The 19,813-nt window shown below is 44.4% G+C and overlaps 2 protein-coding genes across 4 annotated transcripts in view; one reads left to right on the top strand and one right to left on the bottom strand.

The window, feature by feature from the left end:
- Positions 1-19,813, top strand: part of mtbp (MDM2 binding protein) — a 104,232-nt gene that overhangs the window by 59,849 nt on the left and 24,570 nt on the right. For all 3 annotated transcript variants that reach the window (XM_085993687.1, XM_085993686.1, XM_085993685.1), the window contains exons 15-16: positions 15-108; positions 9,375-9,533. In XM_085993687.1, coding sequence (XP_085849813.1) covers positions 15-108; positions 9,375-9,533 — 253 coding nt within the window. The remainder of the gene's footprint in view (positions 1-14; positions 109-9,374; positions 9,534-19,813) is intronic.
- The window catches only part of mrpl13 (mitochondrial ribosomal protein L13), a 178,281-nt gene that overhangs the window by 155,283 nt on the left and 3,185 nt on the right, over positions 1-19,813 (bottom strand). The gene's annotated exons all lie outside the window — the stretch shown is intronic.

The raw sequence follows: 19,813 nt of genomic DNA, 5'->3' as shown, positions 1-19,813 counted from the left end.
TTTTGTCCATCTAGAAAGTGATGTCTCGACTCTAAGCCCTTCACAGTGGCCTGAGAGAAGTGTTCTTCAAAACTATGAAAATCTTGAACGAATCAGACAGAAAACCAGGTGAAATATGTTTATTATATATTTATCACCAAAATTGAGAGGGCCAGTCTTGCATAAAACTTTGTTCGTTTTCATTGCAAAATCCAACGCCCATTACAGCGGTCTAGTTTTCCCCTAATAACTCAGTATGTTTGGCTAATTCCAGCATTTCCAATCATAACTGTTTTTGAGCACTGTTGCTGACAGTAAGATTAAATAATGCTTTCTGGCTCTGCCTAAATCTGAATTCAGTACGTGACGTTCAGTGCTGTAATGGAAAATTGCACTTTAAGGAAGTAGGAGCAGGAGTAGGCCATACGGCCCCTCGGGCCTGCTCCGCCATTCAATAGGATCATGGCTGATCCGAACCTAGACTCACATCTACTTCCCTGCCCGCTCCCCGTAACCCCTAATTCCCTTATCAGCTAGGAAACTGTCCATCTCCGTTTTAAATGTATTTAATGTCGCAGCTTCCACAGCTCTGAGGTAGCAAATTCCATAGATTTACTACCCTCTGAGTGAAGAAGTTTCTCCTCATCTCAGTTTTGAAAGGGCAGCCCCTTATTCTAAGATTATGCCCCCTAGTTCTAGTCTCACCCATCAGTGGAAACATCCTCCCCGCATCCACCCGATCAAGCCCCCTTACAATCTTATATGTTTCGATAAGATTGCCTCTCATTCTTCTGAATTCCAATGAGTAGAGGCCCAACCTACTCAACCTTTCCTCATAAGTCAACCCCCTCATCTCCGGAATCAACCAAGTGAACCTTCTCTGAACTGCCTCGAGAGCAAGTATGTCTTAAATATGGAAACCAAAACTGTACGCAGTATTCTAGTTGTGGCCTCACCAGTACCCTGTATAACTGAAGCAAGACTTCCCTGTTTTTATACTCCATCCCCCTTGCAATAAAAGCCAAGATTCCATTGGCCTTCCTGATCACCTGCTGCACCTGCATACTAACCACCTGTGTTTCATGCACCAGGACCCCCAGATCCCTTTGTACTGTAACACTTTGCAGTTTCTCTCCATTTAGATAATAACTTGCTCTTTGATTTTTTCTGCCAAAGTGCATAACCTCACACTTTCCAACATTATATTCCATCTGCCAAATTTCTGCCCACTCGCTTAGCCTGTCTATGTCCTTTTGCAGGTTTTTTATGTCCTCCTCACTCACTGCTTTCCCTCCCATCTTTGTATTGTCGGCAAACTTGGATATGTTGCACTCGGTCCCTTCCTCCAAATCGTTAATATAGATTGTAAAGAGTTGGGATCCCAGCACTGACCCCTGCGGAACACCACTAGTTACTGATTGCCAGCCCGAGAACTGTTTTCTGTTAAATAGCCAATCTTCTACCCATGCCAGTATATTACCCCCAATCCCGTGATTTTTTATCTTGTGCAGTAATCTTTTGTGTGGCATACAACAGACGAACAAATGTTAAGAAAAATTGGTATTGTTCACATAGCACATATATCTGCACAACTTCAGTCACTACATCCGGTTATGAATTTGGGTCTGCCACAGGCGCCTTATTGGGATCAGTGGTATCAGCCACCCCCTCTAGCGGTCTTTATCCGTGTTGACTTGCGCTACCCTTGTCCACTTGTACAATAGCATAACCGAGGGATATAACAATAGCATCCCTTTGTGATGCGGATTCTTGTGTCTTTTGCATTAGTATTTCATTGATCTTGCCAAAGACCAAACCGAGCAAATGCGTGGTGAGATGAGACTCCATATGAATTGTTATGCTGCTGTCTTTCTCATCAGATGATCGTACAGAACAGTTACAATTGGATTTGATTATTTTCTTCATTACAGATTGCTTTCATATAATATAAAATAATGAATATGCTACGCTACCCAACATTGGTGGTTTTTCTTGCTTGACATAAAGCTGATTTTCTAACTCCTCCTGAATTCCATTTTTGTTGCCTGCCTACCTCTAGCTTTTGCAGCTTTCTCTGTTATAAAACCTGACTCCGTCCGGCGTCATCTTTTAGCCAAACTGACTTGTGTGCCTCACTCCCTGGAGCAGAATCTACCTGAACTGCTGAGTTCAAATAAATAGAGTTGGCACAGCAGCAAATGTGAGAGTCATCACTGGATTGTCAAACTATCTTTTGTTGTCTCAGACTTCCACTTAAAATTCTAATCTACACCTGCCAGCCCTACTGTCCTGTGAACTTGCAGTAGTAACAATTTTAATATATAATTACCCCAAGGGCCCCCCCGGTGGCAGCATAATCTGAAATCCCAAAACATGACCCTCCTATTGCCCACAGTCTTGCCTAGGTGAATCTCCACGAATTTCTTCAAACTCTGGCATTGCAGAGGTAGCTTTCACGTCAATCTGAAGTGTGTGGTTGGGTTAGACAGTGTTGCCTCTACAGACAGTGCTACCCGTACACACAAGTGTCATCCAAAGAAGGGGGAGAAACAATGAGGTAAAGTTTTGAGAGCATACCTCAGTTTATTTCTTCTAGTCATTTGTAACACTTTGTCTATTGTGAGCACACTGGCCTAGAAATTCAGTTGGGCGCCAGAATTACCGCTGCGAGCGGAGCCACTTGCGCCATCCCGATATTCAGTTTCTGCGCCCCAAACGGAAGCGGGCCGCTACTCGAGGCGCCCTGCTTGGGGCGCTCACCCTGAATATCGCCGCGCTAAGGGCCACAGCGCCACACGCTGCGGCATGGCACGCTGCGGTACTGCAGGCCTTCCTCCCATTGTTAAGGGGGAGGTGCCTGCAACAGCGCGATCCCCGCTCGCGAGTGCTGGCAAGTGAGCCCGGCACCAAGGAGAAGTGCCGGGCTCTCGGGAAACAGCCGGCAATGCCGCGGGGGGGAGGGGGTGGTTTAGGAGGCCGGGGACGGAGGTGCTGGCAGGCGGCCGCCGAAAAAGCGGCCGCCCCGCACCTCCACCTTAACTTGCGCCACTACCACCACAGGTAGGCCCTGTGAACCGGTCGCGATTTGCGACCGGCGTTAAAGAGGCGGGCGCGACCAAATATGGTGATCGGAGCGGGGCGCTGCGCACACCGATGACGTCATCGGTGGCGGCGCAGCACTACAGGCTAACGCCGCCATTAGCGCCCCGCTAAATATCGCGGGAGGTGTGGCCGGTGGCGCTAAAGCCACCGAGTGCCCTCTTTGGGCGCTAACTGGTGGCGCAGCCCACTGAATTTCTAGGCCACTGTCTTTAAAAAGTTCATAGAAACAGAAACATAGACGATAGGAGCAGGAGTAGGCCATTCGGCCCCTCGAGCCTGCTCCGCCATTCAATGAGATCATGGCTGATCATCCAAATTCAGTACCCTGTCCCTGCCTTCTCCCCATATCCCTTGATCCCTTTAGCCTTGAGAAATATATCCAACTCCTTCTTGAATATATTTAATGAATTGGCCTCTACTGCCTTCTGTGGTAGAGAATTCCACAGGTTCACCACTCTCGGTGAAGAAATTCCTCCTCATTTCAGTCCTAAATGGCTTACCCCTTATCCTTAGACTGTGACCCCTGGTTCTGGACTCCCCGGCCATCAGAAACATCCTTCCTGCATCTAGTCTGTCCAGACCTGACAGAATTTTATAGGTTTCGATGAGATCCCCTCTCAATTTTCTAAACTCCAGTGAGTATTAGCCCAATCGACACAATCTCTCCTCATACGTCATTCCTGCCATCCCAGGTATCAGCCTGGTGAATCTTTGCTGCACTCCCTCCATGGCAAGAACGTCCTTCCTCAGGTAAGGTGACCAAAACTGCACACATCTCTGTCCTAAATGGCTTACCCCTTATCCTTAGACTGTGACCACTGGTTCTGGACTCCCTCGCCATCGGGAACATCCTTCCTGCATCTAGTCTGTCCAGTCCTGTCACAATTTTATAAGTTTCAATGAGATCCCCTCTCATTCTTCTAAACTCCAGCGAGTATAAGCCCAATCGACCCAATCTCTCCTCATACGTCATTCCTGCTATCCCAGGTATCAGCCTGGTGAATCTTCGCTGCACTCCCTCCATGGCAAGAACATCCTTCCTCAGATAAGGCGACCAAAACTGCACACAATACTCAAGGTGTGGTCTCACCAAGGCCCTGTACAACTGCAGCAAGACATCCTTGTTCCTGTACTCAAACCCTCTCGCTACGAAGGCCAACATACCATTTGCCTTCTTAACCGCCTGCTGCACCTGCATGCTTACCTTCAGCGACTGGTGCACAAGGACACCCAGGTCTCGTTGCACTTCCCCTTCTCCCAATCTATTGCCATTCAGATAATAATCTGCCTTCCTGTTTCTGACACCAAAGTGGATAACCTCGCATTTATCCACGTTATATTGCATCTGCCATGCTTCTGCCCAATCACCCAACCTGTCCAAATCATATTGGAGTTTCTCGGCATCCTCCTCACAGCACACACGCCCACCTAGCTTTGTGTTGTCTGCAAACTTGGAGATATTACATCTAGTTCCCTCGTCTAGATCATTAATATATATTGTGAATAGCTGGGGTCCAAGGACCGATCCCTGCAGTACCCCACTAGTCACTGCCTGCCACTTGGAAAAAGACCCGTATATTCCAACTCTTTGCTTTCTGTCTGCCAACCAGTTCTCTATCCAAGTCAGTACCTTGCCCCCAATTCCATGTGCCTTAATTTTACACGCTAATCTCTTATGCGGGACCTTGTCGAAAGGCCTTTTGAAAGTCCAAATACACCACATCCACTGGTTCTCCCTTATCTATTTTACCAATTACATCCTCAAAAAATTCCAGTAGATCAGTCAAGCACAATTTACCTTTTGTAAATCCATGTTGACTTTGTCTGATCCTGTCACTGTTTTCCATGTACTCTGCTATTACATCTTTTATAATGGACTCTAGCATTTTCCCCACTACCGATGTCAGGCTTACCGGTCAGTAATTCCCCGTTTTCTCTCCACCACCTTTTTTGAATAGTGGGGTAACATTAGCTACCCTCCAATCCATGGGTACTGTTCCAGATTCTATCGAATGTTAGTAGATGCATTGCTGATCATCTTCCATTTCTAGGGCCACTTCCTTAAGGATGTAGATAATCAGGCCCTGGGGATTTATCCGCCTTCAATCCCATCAATTTCCCTAACACCATTTCCCTACAAATACTGATTTCTTTCAGTTCCTCCCTTTCATCAGACCCTATGTTCCCCGACATCTCTGGGAGGTTATTTGTGTCCTCCTTTGTGAAGACAGAACCAAAATATGTATTTAATCGGTCTGCCATTTCTTTGTTCCCCATTATAAATTCCCCTGATTCTGACTGCAAGGGACCTATACTTGACTTCACCAATCTTTTTCTCTTCACATATCTATAAAAGCTTTTACAGTCAGTTTTTATGTTTCCTACAAGCTTACTCTCATACTCTATTTTCTCCTTCTTAATTAATCCTTTTGTCCTCCTTTGTTGAATCCTAAATTGCTCCCAATCCTCAGGTTTACTGCTTTTTCTGGCCAATTTATATGTTCTCTCCTTGGATCTTATGCTATCCCTAATTTCCCTTGTTAGCCACGGTTGAGTCACCTTTTTTGTTTTTTTATGCCAAACTGGGATGAACAAATTCTGTAGTGCATCCATGCGGTCTTTGAATGTTTGCCATTGCCTATCCACCATCAACCCTTTGAGTGACATTCCCCAATCAATCCTACCCAACTCGCGCCTCATACCATCGTAGTTTCCTTTATTTAAATTCAGGACCCTAGTCTCTGAGTCAACTACTTCACTCTCCATCTTAATGAAGAATTCTATCATATTATGATCGCTCCGACCCAAGGGGCCTCGTACAACAAGATTGCTAATTAATCCTTTCTCGTTACATAATACCCAGTCTAAGATGGCCTGATCTCTAGTTGGTTCCTCGACATATTGGTCCAGGAAACCATCCCGTATACACTCCAGGAATTCCTCCTCCACAGTATTGTTACTAATTTGGTTCGCCCAATCTATATGTAGATTAAAGTCACCCATGATAACTGCTGTGCCCTTAATGCACGCTTCTCTAATTTCCCTTTTAATGCCATCCCCAACCTCCGCATTACTGTTTGGAGGTCTAAATACCACTCCCACTAACGTTTTCTGACCCTTGGTATTTCTCAGTTCTACCCATACAGATTCTACATCATCAGAGCTAATATCCTTCCTTACAATTGTGTTAATCCCCTCTTTAACCAGCAATACTACCCCGCCTCCTTTTCCTTTTTGCCTATCTTTCCTGAATATTGAATACCCCTGGATGTTGAGTTCCCAGCCTTGGCCACCCTGGAGCCATGTTTCCGTAATCCCAATCAAATCATATTCGTTTACCTCTATTTGCGCAGCTAATTCATCCACTTTATTACGAATGCTCCTCGCATTAAGACACAAAGCCTTCAGGCTTGTTTTTTTAACGCTCTTAGACCTTTTAGAATTATTATTTACTGTGACCATGTTTGATTTAAACCATTGATTTCTCTGACTGCCACTTTTGTTTTTCTCCTTCCTATCTTTTGCTTTTATCCTGGTTTCCCTTTCCTCTGTCTCCCTGCTCAGGTTCCCAACCCCCTGCCATTTTAGTTTAAACCCTCCCCAGAGCACTAGCAAACACTCCCCCTAGGACATCGGTCCCAGCCCTGCCCAGGTGCAAACCGTCCGGTTTGTACTGGTCCCACCTCTCCCAGAACTGGTTCCAGTGTCCCAGGAATTTGAATCCCTCCCCCTTGCACCATTCCTCTAGCCACGTATTCAGCTGAAATATCCTTCTATTTCTAGTCTGACTAGCACGTGGTACTAGTAGCAATCCTGAGATTACTACCTTTGAGGTCCTATTTTTAAATTTACCTCCTAACTCCCTATATTCAGCTTTTAGGACCTCATCCCGTTTTTTACCTATATCGTTGGTACCTACATGCACCACGACAACTGGCTGTTCACCCTCCCCTTCCAAAATGTTCTGCAGCCTCTCTGAGACATCCTTGACCCTTGCACCAGGGAGGCAACACACCATCTTGGAGTCTCGTTTGTGGCCGCAGAAACGCATGGCTATTCCCCTTACAATAGAATCCCCAATTATTATGGCTCTACCCCTCTTTTTCCCTCCCGTCCTGTGCAGCAGAACCACCCCTGGTGCCAGGAAGTTGGCTGCTGCTGCTTTCCCCTGATAAGCCATCCCCGTCAACAGTATTCAAAGTGGTATATCTGTTTGAGAGGGGGATGTCCACAAGGGACTCCTGCACTACCTGCCTGCGCCTACTACTCTGCCTGTTGGTCACCCATTCCCTTTCTGCCTGTGCAACCTTTACCTGCGGTGTGACCAACTGATTAAACGTGATATCCACGACGTCCTCCGCATCACGAATGGTCTAATGTATCCAATCGCAGTTCCAGCGCCGCAATGCGGTCTGCCAGTAGCTGCAGCTGGATACACTTCCTGCACACATGGTCGTCGGGGACACAAGACATCTCCCTGATTAAAAAAAAAACGGTCTTGCTCCCTGTGTAGGTGTTCTGTGGTTTCTGCAGTTGCGGAGTCAATTGCTCGTATAATGTGAGCATAAAGCATTCAATTATGTGGAGTCAACTGTAAAGAAATGCATAATGACAAATGAGTTCTGTTGTATGCAAATAGGACATGAACAGCAATTTTCCAGTATGAGTGGTGTGGCATGTTCTTCACATTCTTTGAATGTAGTTCATTCTTGTAACTGGTGGATCATTACTTTAACCAGTGTAATTTTAGATGGAACATTACCCCGCTGCATCACCCAGACTCCTCAGACTTCACTTGTTTTAAAAAAAAAAAAAAAAAAAAAAATCCTCTTTTTTAGAAATGGAGCTGACACTTCTCGGAGGGCAGAGGGGGAAACTTGACTGATTGGACTTGCTTATTAGCTATGTGTTTTGGTTTTAAATCCAGCAATATGATACATGGAGATATAAATCACCACACAGCTACACTTTTTTTTTGTCTGAAAACTTTGATAAAATTGATTGTGTTTGGGCAGCAAATGTGGCAGCCACTTTGTAAACAATAGCTGGGACCAGTTTGAGGAAAACTGCCTTTATTTTGAAACAACTTGCATTGCTCAAGGAGACATTTTAGAGTTGAATGTAACCAATTAATTTGTGCAAGGACACAGTTGGTAATACATGCAGATTGCCGTATTGGCCTTATTTTTCCACAGTACAAAATTGTTACTTTGTACATAGATTATTTAAATGTTCACATTCTTTAATTTCATGTTTCTTGGCATCTTCAACCTAGAAATATATGGGGAGAGTGGGTCTATCTGAACAAAACAATGTGGAACATGTTCTTTAGTTGAAATTGAGAAAAATTAAAAATGTCTAGCGCTTTCTAACTAATTTGTTAATAAAAGATCAAATGTACTGGGTTTTGACAAGTATTTTATTACAGGAAACATTTGCTCGACCTTATAAAGATGCCAAGTTAGAAAAGTACAGAAGTGAAAACGAAACTAATGCAGGACAGAGCAGAACTGTATACTTATTTGTGTTAATGTTAAGTGAAGCAAAAGGTTCTTTCAGATCTTAACTAGCTTTTTTCCATTATTTTAGCAACTATATTAATATTTAACCCTCTAATAATTCTCTACATACATGCACAATTTTAAAAGTTACCAATAAGAAGTGCCTGCTGATGGGTGATATGCAGTCTAAACTTTATTTATCTTCCTAAAAAAAATAGCCAAGTTAACAGTAACTTGCCATCCAGTTGATAAAGTTTTTTTTAAACTGCAAATGGAAACAAATATGAACAGAAATGCTAGAAATACACAGCAGGTCTGTTGGCATCTGTTTAATGCACAGATATTAATCGATCTTTTCTATTTACAGATACTGATTAACGTGCTGTGCATTTACAGTTTAGTTCAGTTCATAATACAGTTTCACTACAGTTGTTTGATTTTATATTTGTATTTTTTAATCAACAATCCCCCAAAAATGAAGCATAGGCAGAATATACATTTGCAACTCTCCTTTATTCTTTTGATGACTACTTTATGATGAATTGATTGATATTGCTGTGATGATTAGTATGATAGAAAGGTGATTAGGGGTAAGCAACTAACAAATTATTACTGTAACTTTATGAATTTTAAGTATATATTTCCTACATTACAACAATGACTACACTTAAAGCATGTCATTGGCTGTAAAGTGCTTTGTGACATCCTGAGGTCGTAAAAGATGCTATATAAATGTAAGTCTGTCTTTTTTACTGGTATGTTTAATTTCTAGCTCTGTTTATTTGCATCCAGGGCTGGTTCCATATTGGCAAGCTCATCGGAGACTCTCTTGGGACCCAAGGATAGCCAGAGAGTACTTCCAGTTCAGCTTGATGCCAAAGAGCTGCTGAAGTATTTTACTCCAGAAGGTTTACCAATTGCTGAGCTCCAGCCTTTACTGATACAGAGAGGGTAAGCAGAGTTTGTTTGTTCCATTTTTCTTCTGGGATTAGTTTGGGGAGAAAAGAAAATGGTACTGGTATAAATTCAGCTACTGAGCGTGGCCTAAATTCACCACAGGCAAGAAGACCCCCTCGTGTGCTAAAATATTACATCATTGTGGGCCAGGGGACAGATATCTGGTGCCTTGGGAACAATACCTGCGCAAACAGTCAACACCATCAGGAGAGATTGGAAGGGGGAGAAAAATAGTGAGGGGAAAAAAACACTGGTGTAATTAATAACTTCTGCTCGAGTCTACCATTATCATTCAGGATAATGCAATGCTGTAAGTGGAATTGTTTAGATCTTTATTTTCTGATCAGTTTTACCTCCGTCATCTATTTTACCGATAATCTGGTTCCCAATTTGCTCAAAACTAGTTTGTTAATACTGAAAAGCTGGGCTTTCATGAAGGTGTATTAGAGCTAAAAGGGCATTTACTGTAAAAATTATGATAAAGTTTCATCAAAGGAAACTATTTTATCAACTATCTTAAAATATTTTATACTCTAATTAGTATTACAAAAAGTAGTACTTAATCTGGAAAAAAAAAGCTCAAAGGGTTGAATGGCCTACTCCTGCTCCTATTTCTTATATTCTTAACATACTACTTTTAAAGAAAAGCACAGTGTTTAGTGTATGGTTTCTGGTACTCTCCGACAAGCTAACTTTTCAAAATGGTGTTTTTATCCAATTTTTGTTCAACTAAGTTTTTTTTTCCCATTTTTTATGGGATGTGGGCGTCGCTGGCAAGTCCAGCATTTATTGCCCGTCCCTAATTGCCCTTGAGAAGGTGGTGGTGAGCCATCGCCTTGAACCGCTGCAGTCTGTGTGGTGAAGGTACTCCCACAGTGCTGTTAGGTAGGGAGTTCCAGGATTTTGACCCAGCGACAATGACGGATCGGCGATATACTTCTAAGTCAGGATGGTGTGTGACTTGGCGAGGGTGGTGTTCCCATGCACCTGCTGCCCTTGTCCTTCTAGGTGGAAGAGGTCGCGGGTTTGGGAACTGCTGCCAAAAAAGCCTTGGCGAGTTGCTGCAGTGCATCTTGTAGATGGTACACACTGCAGTCACGGTACGCCAGTGGTGGAGGGAGTGAATGTTTAAGATGGTGGATGGGGTGCCAATCAAGTGGGCTGCTTTGTCCTGGATGGTGTCGAGCTTCTTGAGTGTTGTTGGAGCTGCACTCATCCAGACAAGTGAAGAATATTCCCTCACATAGAAACATAGAAGATAGGAGCAGGAGTAGGCCATTCGGCCCTTCGAGCCTGCTCCGCCATTCAACGAGATCATGGCTGATCATCCAAACCCTAGCACCCGGTCCCTACACCGACAGCCATCCCACCCAAGCCCTATCCCCGTAACCCCCACGTATTTAATCCCCCCCTAACACTAAGGGTCAATTTTTTTTAATTTTTTTTTTATCATGGCCAATCAACCTAACCCGCACATCTTTGGACTGTGGGAGGAAACCGGAGCACCCGGAGAAAACCCACGGCGAATGTGCAAACTCCACACAGACAGTCACCCGAGGCCGGATTTGAACCCGGGTCCCTGGCGCTGTGAGGCAACGGTGCTAACCACTATGCCACCGTGCCGCACATCACACTCCTTACTTGTGCCTTGTAGATGGTCGAAAGGCTTTGGGGAGTCAGGAGGTGAGACACTCGCCGCAGAATACCCAGCCTCTGACAGTGTTTATGAGGCTGGTCCAGTAAAGTTTCTGGTCAGTGGTGACCCCCAGAATGTTGATGGTGGGGGATTCGACGATGGTAATGCCATTGAATGTCATGGGGGCGGTGGTTAGACTCTCGCTTGTTGGAGATAGTCATTGCCTGGCACTTCTGTGGCGTGAATGTTACCTGCCACAGCCCATTTAAAGTATAAGTAAAGTATAGAGTATAATTTAAAGTCAATTTTTAAGTTGATGTACGAGCACTTGGATAGGAACAGGAGTAGGCCATTGAGCCTTTTCCGCCATTCAATGAGATCATGGCTGATCTACGACCTAAGTCCATATGCCCGCCTTCGCCCATATCCCTTAATACCTTTAGTTAACAAAAAGCTATCAATCTCAGATTTTACATTAACAATTGATCTAGCAACAATTGCCGTTTGTGGAAGAGTGTTCCAAACTTCGACCACCCTTTGTGTGTAGAAGTGTTTTCTAATTTCACTCCTGAAAGGCCTGGCTCTAGTTTTTAGACTATGACCCCTAGTCTTAGAATCCCCAACCAGCGGAAATAGTTTCTCTCTATCTACCCTATCTGTCCCCCTTTAATATCTTGAAAACTTTGATCAGATCACCCCTTAACCTTCTAAATTCTAGGAAATACAACCCTAATTTGTGTAATCTCTCCTCGTAACTGAACCCTTGAAGTCCGGGTATCATTCTGGTAAACCTACGCTGCACTCCCTCCAAAGCCAATATATCCTTCCTACGGTGTGGTGCCCAGAACTGCTCACAGTACTCCAGGTGTGGTCTAACCAGGGTTTTATACAGCTGCAGCATAACTTCTACACCCTTGTATTCTAGTCCTCTAGATATAAAGGGCAGCATTCCATTAGCCTTTTTAAATTATTTTCTGTATCTGTTCATGACATATTTTAATGATCTATGTACCTGGACCCCCAAGTCTCTCTGGACTGCTTTTCACCATTTAGAAAGTACTCTGTTGTATCCTTTTTAGGTGCAAAGTGGATGACCTCGCTTTTGCCTACATTGAAACCGATTTGTCACAGTTTTGCCCATTCACTTAATCTGTCGATCACTTGTAATTTTGTGCTTTCATCAACACAGCCTACCATGCCGCCTATCTTTGTGTCATCGGCAAATTTGGATGTATGACTTTCTATGCCATTATCTAAGTCATTAATAAATACTGTGAATAGTTGAGGCCCCAACACAGATCGCTGTGCGCCACCACTAGTCACATCCTGCCAATTTAAGTATCTACCCATTATCCCTACTCTCTGTCTCCTGCCGCTCAGCCAATTTCCTAACCAGGTCAATAATTTGCTCTCAATTCTGTGGGCTTCTTCCTTAGTTAACCGTCTCTTATGTGGGACTTTATCATATAAATAACATCGATAGACATTCCCCTGTCCACTACTTTAGTCACCTCCTCAAAAAATTCAACCAGGTTTGTCAGGCATGTCCTACCCTTTACAAATCCATGTTGCCTCTCTCTGATCAACTGAAAATTTTGGAGGTGTTCAGTCACTCTATCCTTAATTATAGACTCTAGCAATTTCCTGACAACAGATATCAGGCTAACTGGTCTATAATTCCCTGGTTTCCCCCTCTTGCCATTCTTAAATAGCAGAGTGACATACACAATTTTCCAATCTAAAGGAAGGGTTCCTGAATCGAGAGAACTTTGGAAGATTATAGTTAGGGTATCTACAATGTTCTCACTAACTTCCTTTAAAACCCTGGGATGGAAAGCATCTGGTCCTGGGGATTTGTCACACTTTGCCATTATTTTCTTCATTACTGTTATTTTACTTAAGTTAATTTTATTGAATCCCTATCCCTGATTTAATATTAGTTTCCTTGGGATTTCTGGCATGCTATCCTCTTCCTCTACTGTAAATATTGACACAAAGTAATTATTCAACATATCCGGCCTTTCCTTATTATCATTGACAATATCATCGCTTTCAGTTTTTAAGGGGCCAACATTGCTCCTGACTACCTTTTTCCTAATGTAATTGTAAAAATTCTTTGTATTGATTTTGATATCCCTTGCAAATTTCTTTTCATACTTGCTTTTTGTAGCTCTTACTATCTGTTTTGTGACCCTTTGCTGTTCTTTGTATCTTTCCCATTCGCTGGGATCTGTACTATTTTTTGCATTTTTGTATGCTTTTTCTTTGTTTTATGCTGTCCCTTACTTTTAGTCATCCCTGGCTGGTTTTTATTGGCAAATAGAGCTCTTACCCCTTGGGCATAAACTCAATCATGTTATGATCACTATTGGATAAATGTTCACTCACAGTTAGGCTGTTAACTAAATCTGGCTCATTACTCATGACTAAATCTAATATGGCGTGACCCTTTGTTGCTTCTAGGACAAAGAAATGGCAGACCAACTAAATACATATTTTGGTTCTGTCTTCACAAAGGAGGACACAAATAACCTCCCAGAGATGCCGGGGAACATAGGGTCTGATGAAAGGGAGGAACTGAAAGAAATCAGTATTTGTAGGGAAATGGTGTTAGAGAATTTGATGGGTTTGAAGGCCGATAAATCCCCAGGGCCTGATAATCTACATCCTAGGGTACTTAAGGAAGTGGCCCTAGAAATAGTAGATGCATTGCTGATCATCTTCCAACATTCGATAGAATCTGGAACAGTACCCATGGATTGGAGGGTAGCTAATGTTACCCCACTATTCATAAAAGGTGGTAGAGAGAAAACGGGGAATTACAGACCGGTAAGCCTGACATCAGTAGTGGGGAAAATGCTAGAGTCCATTATAAAAGATGTAATAGCAGAGCACTTGGAAAACAGGGACAGGATCAGACAAGTCAACATGGATTCACAAAAGGTAAATCGTGCTTGACTAATCTACTGGAATTTTTTGAGGATGTAACTGGTAAAATAGATATGGGAGAACCAGAGAATGTGATGTATCTGGACTTTCAGAAGGCCTTCGATAAGGTCCCGCACAAGAGATTAGCATGTAAAGTTAAGGCACATGGGATTGGGGGCAAGGTATTGACTTGGATAGAGAACTGGTTGGCAGACAGAAAGCAAAGAGTTGGAATAAACGGGTCCTTTTCCGAGTGGCAGGCAGTGACTAGTGGGGTACCGCAGGGATCGGTCCTTGGACCCCAGCGGTTCACAATATATATTAATGATCTGGATGAGGGAATTGGATGTAATATCTCCAAATTTGCAGCCGACACAAAGCTGGGTGGGAGGGTATGCTGTGAGGAGGATGTCGTGAAACTCCAGTACGATTTGGACAGGTTGGGTGATTGGGCAGAAACATGGCAAATGCACTATAATGTGGATAAATGTGAGGTTATCCACTTTGGTGGCAAAAACAGGAAGGCACATTATTATTTAAATGGCAATAGATTGGGAGAAGGGGAAGTGCAAAAAGCCCTGGGTGTTCTTGTGCACCAGTCGCTGAAGGTAAGCATGCAGGTGCAGCAGGCGGTTAAGAAGGCAAATGGTATGTTGGCCTTCGTAGCAAGAGGGTTCGAGTACAGGAACAAGGATGTCTTGCTACAGTTGTACAGGGCCTTGGTGAGACCGCACCTTGAATATTGTGTGCAGTTTTGGTCGCCTTACCTGAGGAAGGACGTTCTTGCCATGGAAGGAGTGCAGCGAAGATTCACCAGGCTGATACCTGGGGTGGCAGGAATGACGTATGAGGAGAGATTGTGTCGATTGGGCTTATACTCACTGGAGTTTAGAAGATTGAGAGGGGATCTCATCGAAACCTATAAAATTCTGTCAGGCCTGGACAGACTAGATGCAGGAAGGATGTTTCTGATGGCCGGGGAGTCCAGAACCAGGGGCCATAGTCTAAGGATAAGGGGTAAGCCATTTAGGACTGAAATGAGGAGGAATTTCTTCACCCAGAGAGTGGTGAACCTGTGGAATTCTCTGCCACAGAGAGTGGTGGAGGCCAATTCATTAAATATATTCAAGAAAGAGTTGGATATATTTCTTGAGGCTAAAGGGATCAAGGGATATGGGGAGAAGGCAGGGACAGGGTACTGAATTTGGATGATCAGCCATGATCTCATTGGTGGAGCAGGCTCGAAGGGCCGAATGGCCTACTCCTGCTCCTATCTTCTATGTTTCTATACACAACTCCCACTGCAGTCTTAATTCCTTCCTATTTCTTAATTCTACCCATAAAGTCTCCACTGCCTGCTTACCTCTCGTTATATCTTCTCATCATTGAAATGATTTCATGCTTAATCACTAAGGCTACTCCTATCCCTCTGCCATTTTCCCTATCTTTCCAGCAGACCTTTATAACCTGGTATATTTAGTTCCCAGCCCTGACCGTCTTGCAGCCATGTCTCAGTAATGGCTACCATGTCATACCCTCCAAGTTGAATTCGCACCTGCAGTTCATTCAATTTATTCCTTATATACTCCGTGCATTTAAAGAACGCTTATTTGGGCCACACACCCTAGCCTGTCCTTCAGCTCGAATGTTTTACTCACTTTCTTATTTAATCACTTTACATCTTTTAGTTTTCTCTTTCCATGTAATGCCTAAAGCACAATTTCTGACTGTTACTCTACTCTCTTCCTTTTTGTTTGTTTTTGAAGTACTATTTGTACTACAATTTCCACCTAAGCCCACCCCCATTTACTAGTTTAAAGTCCTTGTGACCACCCTATTTATCCTTTCCACTAGGACCCTGGTCCCAGACCGGTTCAGGTGGAGTCCTTCCCCATGGTACAATTCCTTCCTGTCCCAATATTGGTGCCAGCGCCCCACGAAATGGAACCCCTCTTTCCCGAACCCCTCTTTCCCACACCACTCCTTTAGCCACGTGTTCACTTCCCTAATCATCTTATCCCTACGCAAGTTTGCACATGGCTCGGATAATAATCTAGAGATTATAACCCTTGAGGTCCTGTTCTTTAAGTTCCTAGTTCCTGGTACTCCCCAAACAGGACCTCTTGCCTACTCTTCCCTATGTTGTTGGTCCCAACATGGACCACGACTGGATTGTCCCCCTCCCTTTCCAACATCCTTTCAAGCTGGTTCGAGATGGCCCTCCCCTTGGCACCAGGTAGGCAACATAGCATGTGGGACTCTTGATCTTGTTTACAAAGGATGCTATCAATCCCCCTAATAATATAATCCTCTACAACTGTTGGATACTGTTGAGGGGGATGACTCACCAGGGGAAGGCAGCAGCAGCCAACTTCCTGGCACTGGGGGTGCTCCTGCCCAGGAAGGGGGGAAAAAGAGTGGGAGAGCAATAGTGGTAGGGGATTCTATAGTAAGGGGAACAGATAGGCGTTTCTGTGGCCGTAGACATGAATCCAGGATGGTTTGTTGCCTCCCTGGTGCCAGGGTCAAGGATATCACTGAGCGGCTGCAGGGCATTCTGGAGGGGGAGGGTGAACAGCCAGAGGTCGTGGTCCACATTGGTACCAACGACATAGGTAAAAAGAGGGATGAGGTCCTGCAGCAAGAATTTAGGGAGCTAGGTGAAGGATTAAAGAGCAGGACCTCAAAGGTTGTAATCTCTGGATTACTCCCGGTGCCACGTGCTAGTGGGTATAGGAATAGGAAGATAGAACAGATGAATGCGTGGCTAAAGGGATGGTGCAGGGGGGAGGGCTTTAGTTTCCTGGATCACTGGGTCTGCTTCTGGGAAAGGTGGGACTTGTACAAGTCGGACGGTTTACACCTGAACCAGAGGGGAACCAATATCCTTGCGGGGAGGTTTGCTAGCACTGCTGGGGGGGGAGTTTAAACTAACTTGGCAGGGGGATGGGGTACAGAGTGGAGCTATAGTAGGGGTTGATTTACAGCCAAATACAGAGGAAAAAACAAGTCAGCTGGGAAGGCAGAGCAAATATGTGAAGGCAAAAGGGAATATGGCAGGGCTGGAAGGCATTTATTTTAATGCAAGGAGTCTTGCAAATAAGGTGGATGAACTGAAGTTGTTGTTGAGCACATGGGAGTACGATATTGTTGCTATCACGGAGACATGGTTGAGGGAGGGTCAGGACTGGCAGCTCAATATTCCGGGGTATAGAATCTTCAGGCGAGACAGAGGGGGGTGTAAAAGGGGAGGGGGTGTTGCAATATTAATTAAGGAGTCAATTACTGCTGTAAGGAGGGATGATATATTAGCGGGTTCCTCTAATGAGGCCTTATGGGTAGAACTTAAAAACAAAAAGGGGGCAAGCACTTTGCTGGGAGTGTACTATAGGCCCCCAAACAGTCAGGGGGAGATAGAGGAACAGATATGTAGGCAAATCTCAGAAAAGTGTGAAAATAATAGGGTAATAATAGTGGGGGATTTCAACTTCCCCAATATAAATTGGGATAGTCAGAGTGTGAAAGGCTTAGAGGGTGCAGAATTCTTAAAGTGCATCCAGGAGAGCTTTTTGAGCCAACATGTAGAAAGTCCTACAAGAGAGGGGGCGGTACTGGACCTAATTCTGGGGAATGTAGCCGGGCAAGTGGTGGAAGTATCAGTAGGAGAGCATTTTGGCGACAGTGACCATAATTCGGTGAGATTTAAGGTGGTCATGGAAAAAGACAAAGACGGCCCGGAAATAAGGGTTCTAAATTGGGGGAAGGCCGATTTTAATATGATAAGGCAGGATCTGGCCAAAGTGGACTGGGAGCAGCTACTTAGAGGAAAATCCACATCAAAACAGTGGGAGACTTTCAGAAGGGAAATAGAGAGAGTACAACGCCAACATGTTCCTGTAAAGGTCAAGGGTGGGACCAACAAGCAAAGGGAACCTTGGATGACAAGGGATATACAAAAATGCATTAGAAATAAAAGGGGGGCTTTTGGCAGTTACTAAAGACGGAAGAAGCCCTAGAGGAGTATAAAAAGTGCAGGGGCATACTTAAAAAAGAAATTAGGAGGGCGAGGAGGGGCCATGAAATAACACTGGCGAGCAAAATAAAGGAAAATCCTAAGATGTTTTATAAGTATATTAAGGGCAAGAGGATAACCAGGGAAAAAGGGTAGGGCCCATTAGGGACCAAAGTGGCAATCTGTGTGTAGAGCCAGATGATGTAGGCGGGGTTTTAAATGAATTTTTTGCATCTGTGTTCACTATGGAGAAAGACGATGTAGACATAGAAATCGGGCAAGGGGACTGTGACATACTTGAACATATTAGCATCGAGAGGGAGGAGGTGCTAGCGGTTTTAGCAGGCCAAAAAGCGGATAAATCCCCAGGCCCGGACGAGATGTATCCCAGGCTGCTGTGGGAGGCAAAGGAGGAGATTGCAGGGGCTCTGACACAAATTTTCAGAACCTCTCTGGCCACAGGGGATGTACCAGATGACTGGAGAACAGCTAATGTAGTACCATTATACAAGAAGGGTAGCAGGGATAAACCAGGGAATTACAGGCCAGTGAGCCTAACATCTGTGGTAGGGAAATTATTGGAAAAAATTCTGAGGGGCAAAATTAGTCTCCACTTGGAGAGGCAAGGATTAATCGGGGATAGTCAGCATGGCTTTGTCAAGGGTAAACCATGTCTGACAAATCTGATTGAATTTTTCGAGGGGGTGACTAGGGGGGTGGATGAGGGAAATGCTGTGGATGTGGTTTACATGGACTTCAGTAAAGCTTTTGACAAAGTCCCGCATAGGAGACTGGTCAAGAAGGTAAGAGCCCATGGGATCCAGGGTGCCTTGGCGCATTGGATCCTAAACTGGCTGAGTGGCAGGAGGCAGAGGGTGATGGTCGAAGGTTGCTTTTGTGACTGGAAGCCTGTGTCCAGTGGGGTACCTCAGGGATCGGTGCTGGGTCCCTTGTTGTTTGTGATCTACATAAATGATTTGGATGAGAATGTAAAAGGTATGATCAGTAAGTTCGCAGATGACACGAAAATTGGTGGGGTGGTAAATTGCGAGGAGGAAAGCCTCAGGCTACAGGACGATATAAACGGGTTGGTCAGATGGGCGGAAAAGTGGCAAATGGAATTTAACCCTGAAAAGTGCGAGGTGATGCATTTTGGACGGACAAATAAGGCAAGGGAATACACAATGAGTGGTAGGACCCTAGGAAGTACAGAGGGTCAGAGGGACCTTGGTGTACATGTACATAGATCCCTGAAGGCAGCGGAACAGGTAGATAAGGTGGTTAAAAAGGCATATGGGATACTTGCCTTCATTAGCCGAGGCATAGAATATAAGAGCAGGGAGGTTATGATGGAGCTGTACAAAACGCTGGTGAGGCCACAGCTGGAGTACTGTGTGCAGTTCTGGTCACCTCACTATAGGAAGGATGTGATTGCTTTGGAGAGGGTGCAGAGAAGATTCACCAGGATGTTACCTGGGATGGAGCGCCTCAGCTATGAAGAAAGACTAAACAGGCTGGGGTTGTTTTCCTTGGAGCAAAGAAGGCTGAGGGGGGACCTGATTGAGGTGTACAAAATGATGAGGGGCATAGATAGGGTAGATAAAGAGGAACTTTTCCCCTTAGTAGGGGCGTCAATAACAAGGGGGCATAGATTCAGGGTAAGGGGCAGGAGATTTAGAGGGGATTTGAGGAGGAACT

This window comes from Somniosus microcephalus, chromosome 7 (assembly GCF_052327205.1).
Source record: "Somniosus microcephalus isolate GS21.2 chromosome 7, FLI_Smic_1.0, whole genome shotgun sequence".
NCBI classification, from domain to species: domain Eukaryota; kingdom Metazoa; phylum Chordata; class Chondrichthyes; order Squaliformes; family Somniosidae; genus Somniosus; species Somniosus microcephalus.
This window is presented reverse-complemented; position numbering and strand designations above follow the sequence as displayed.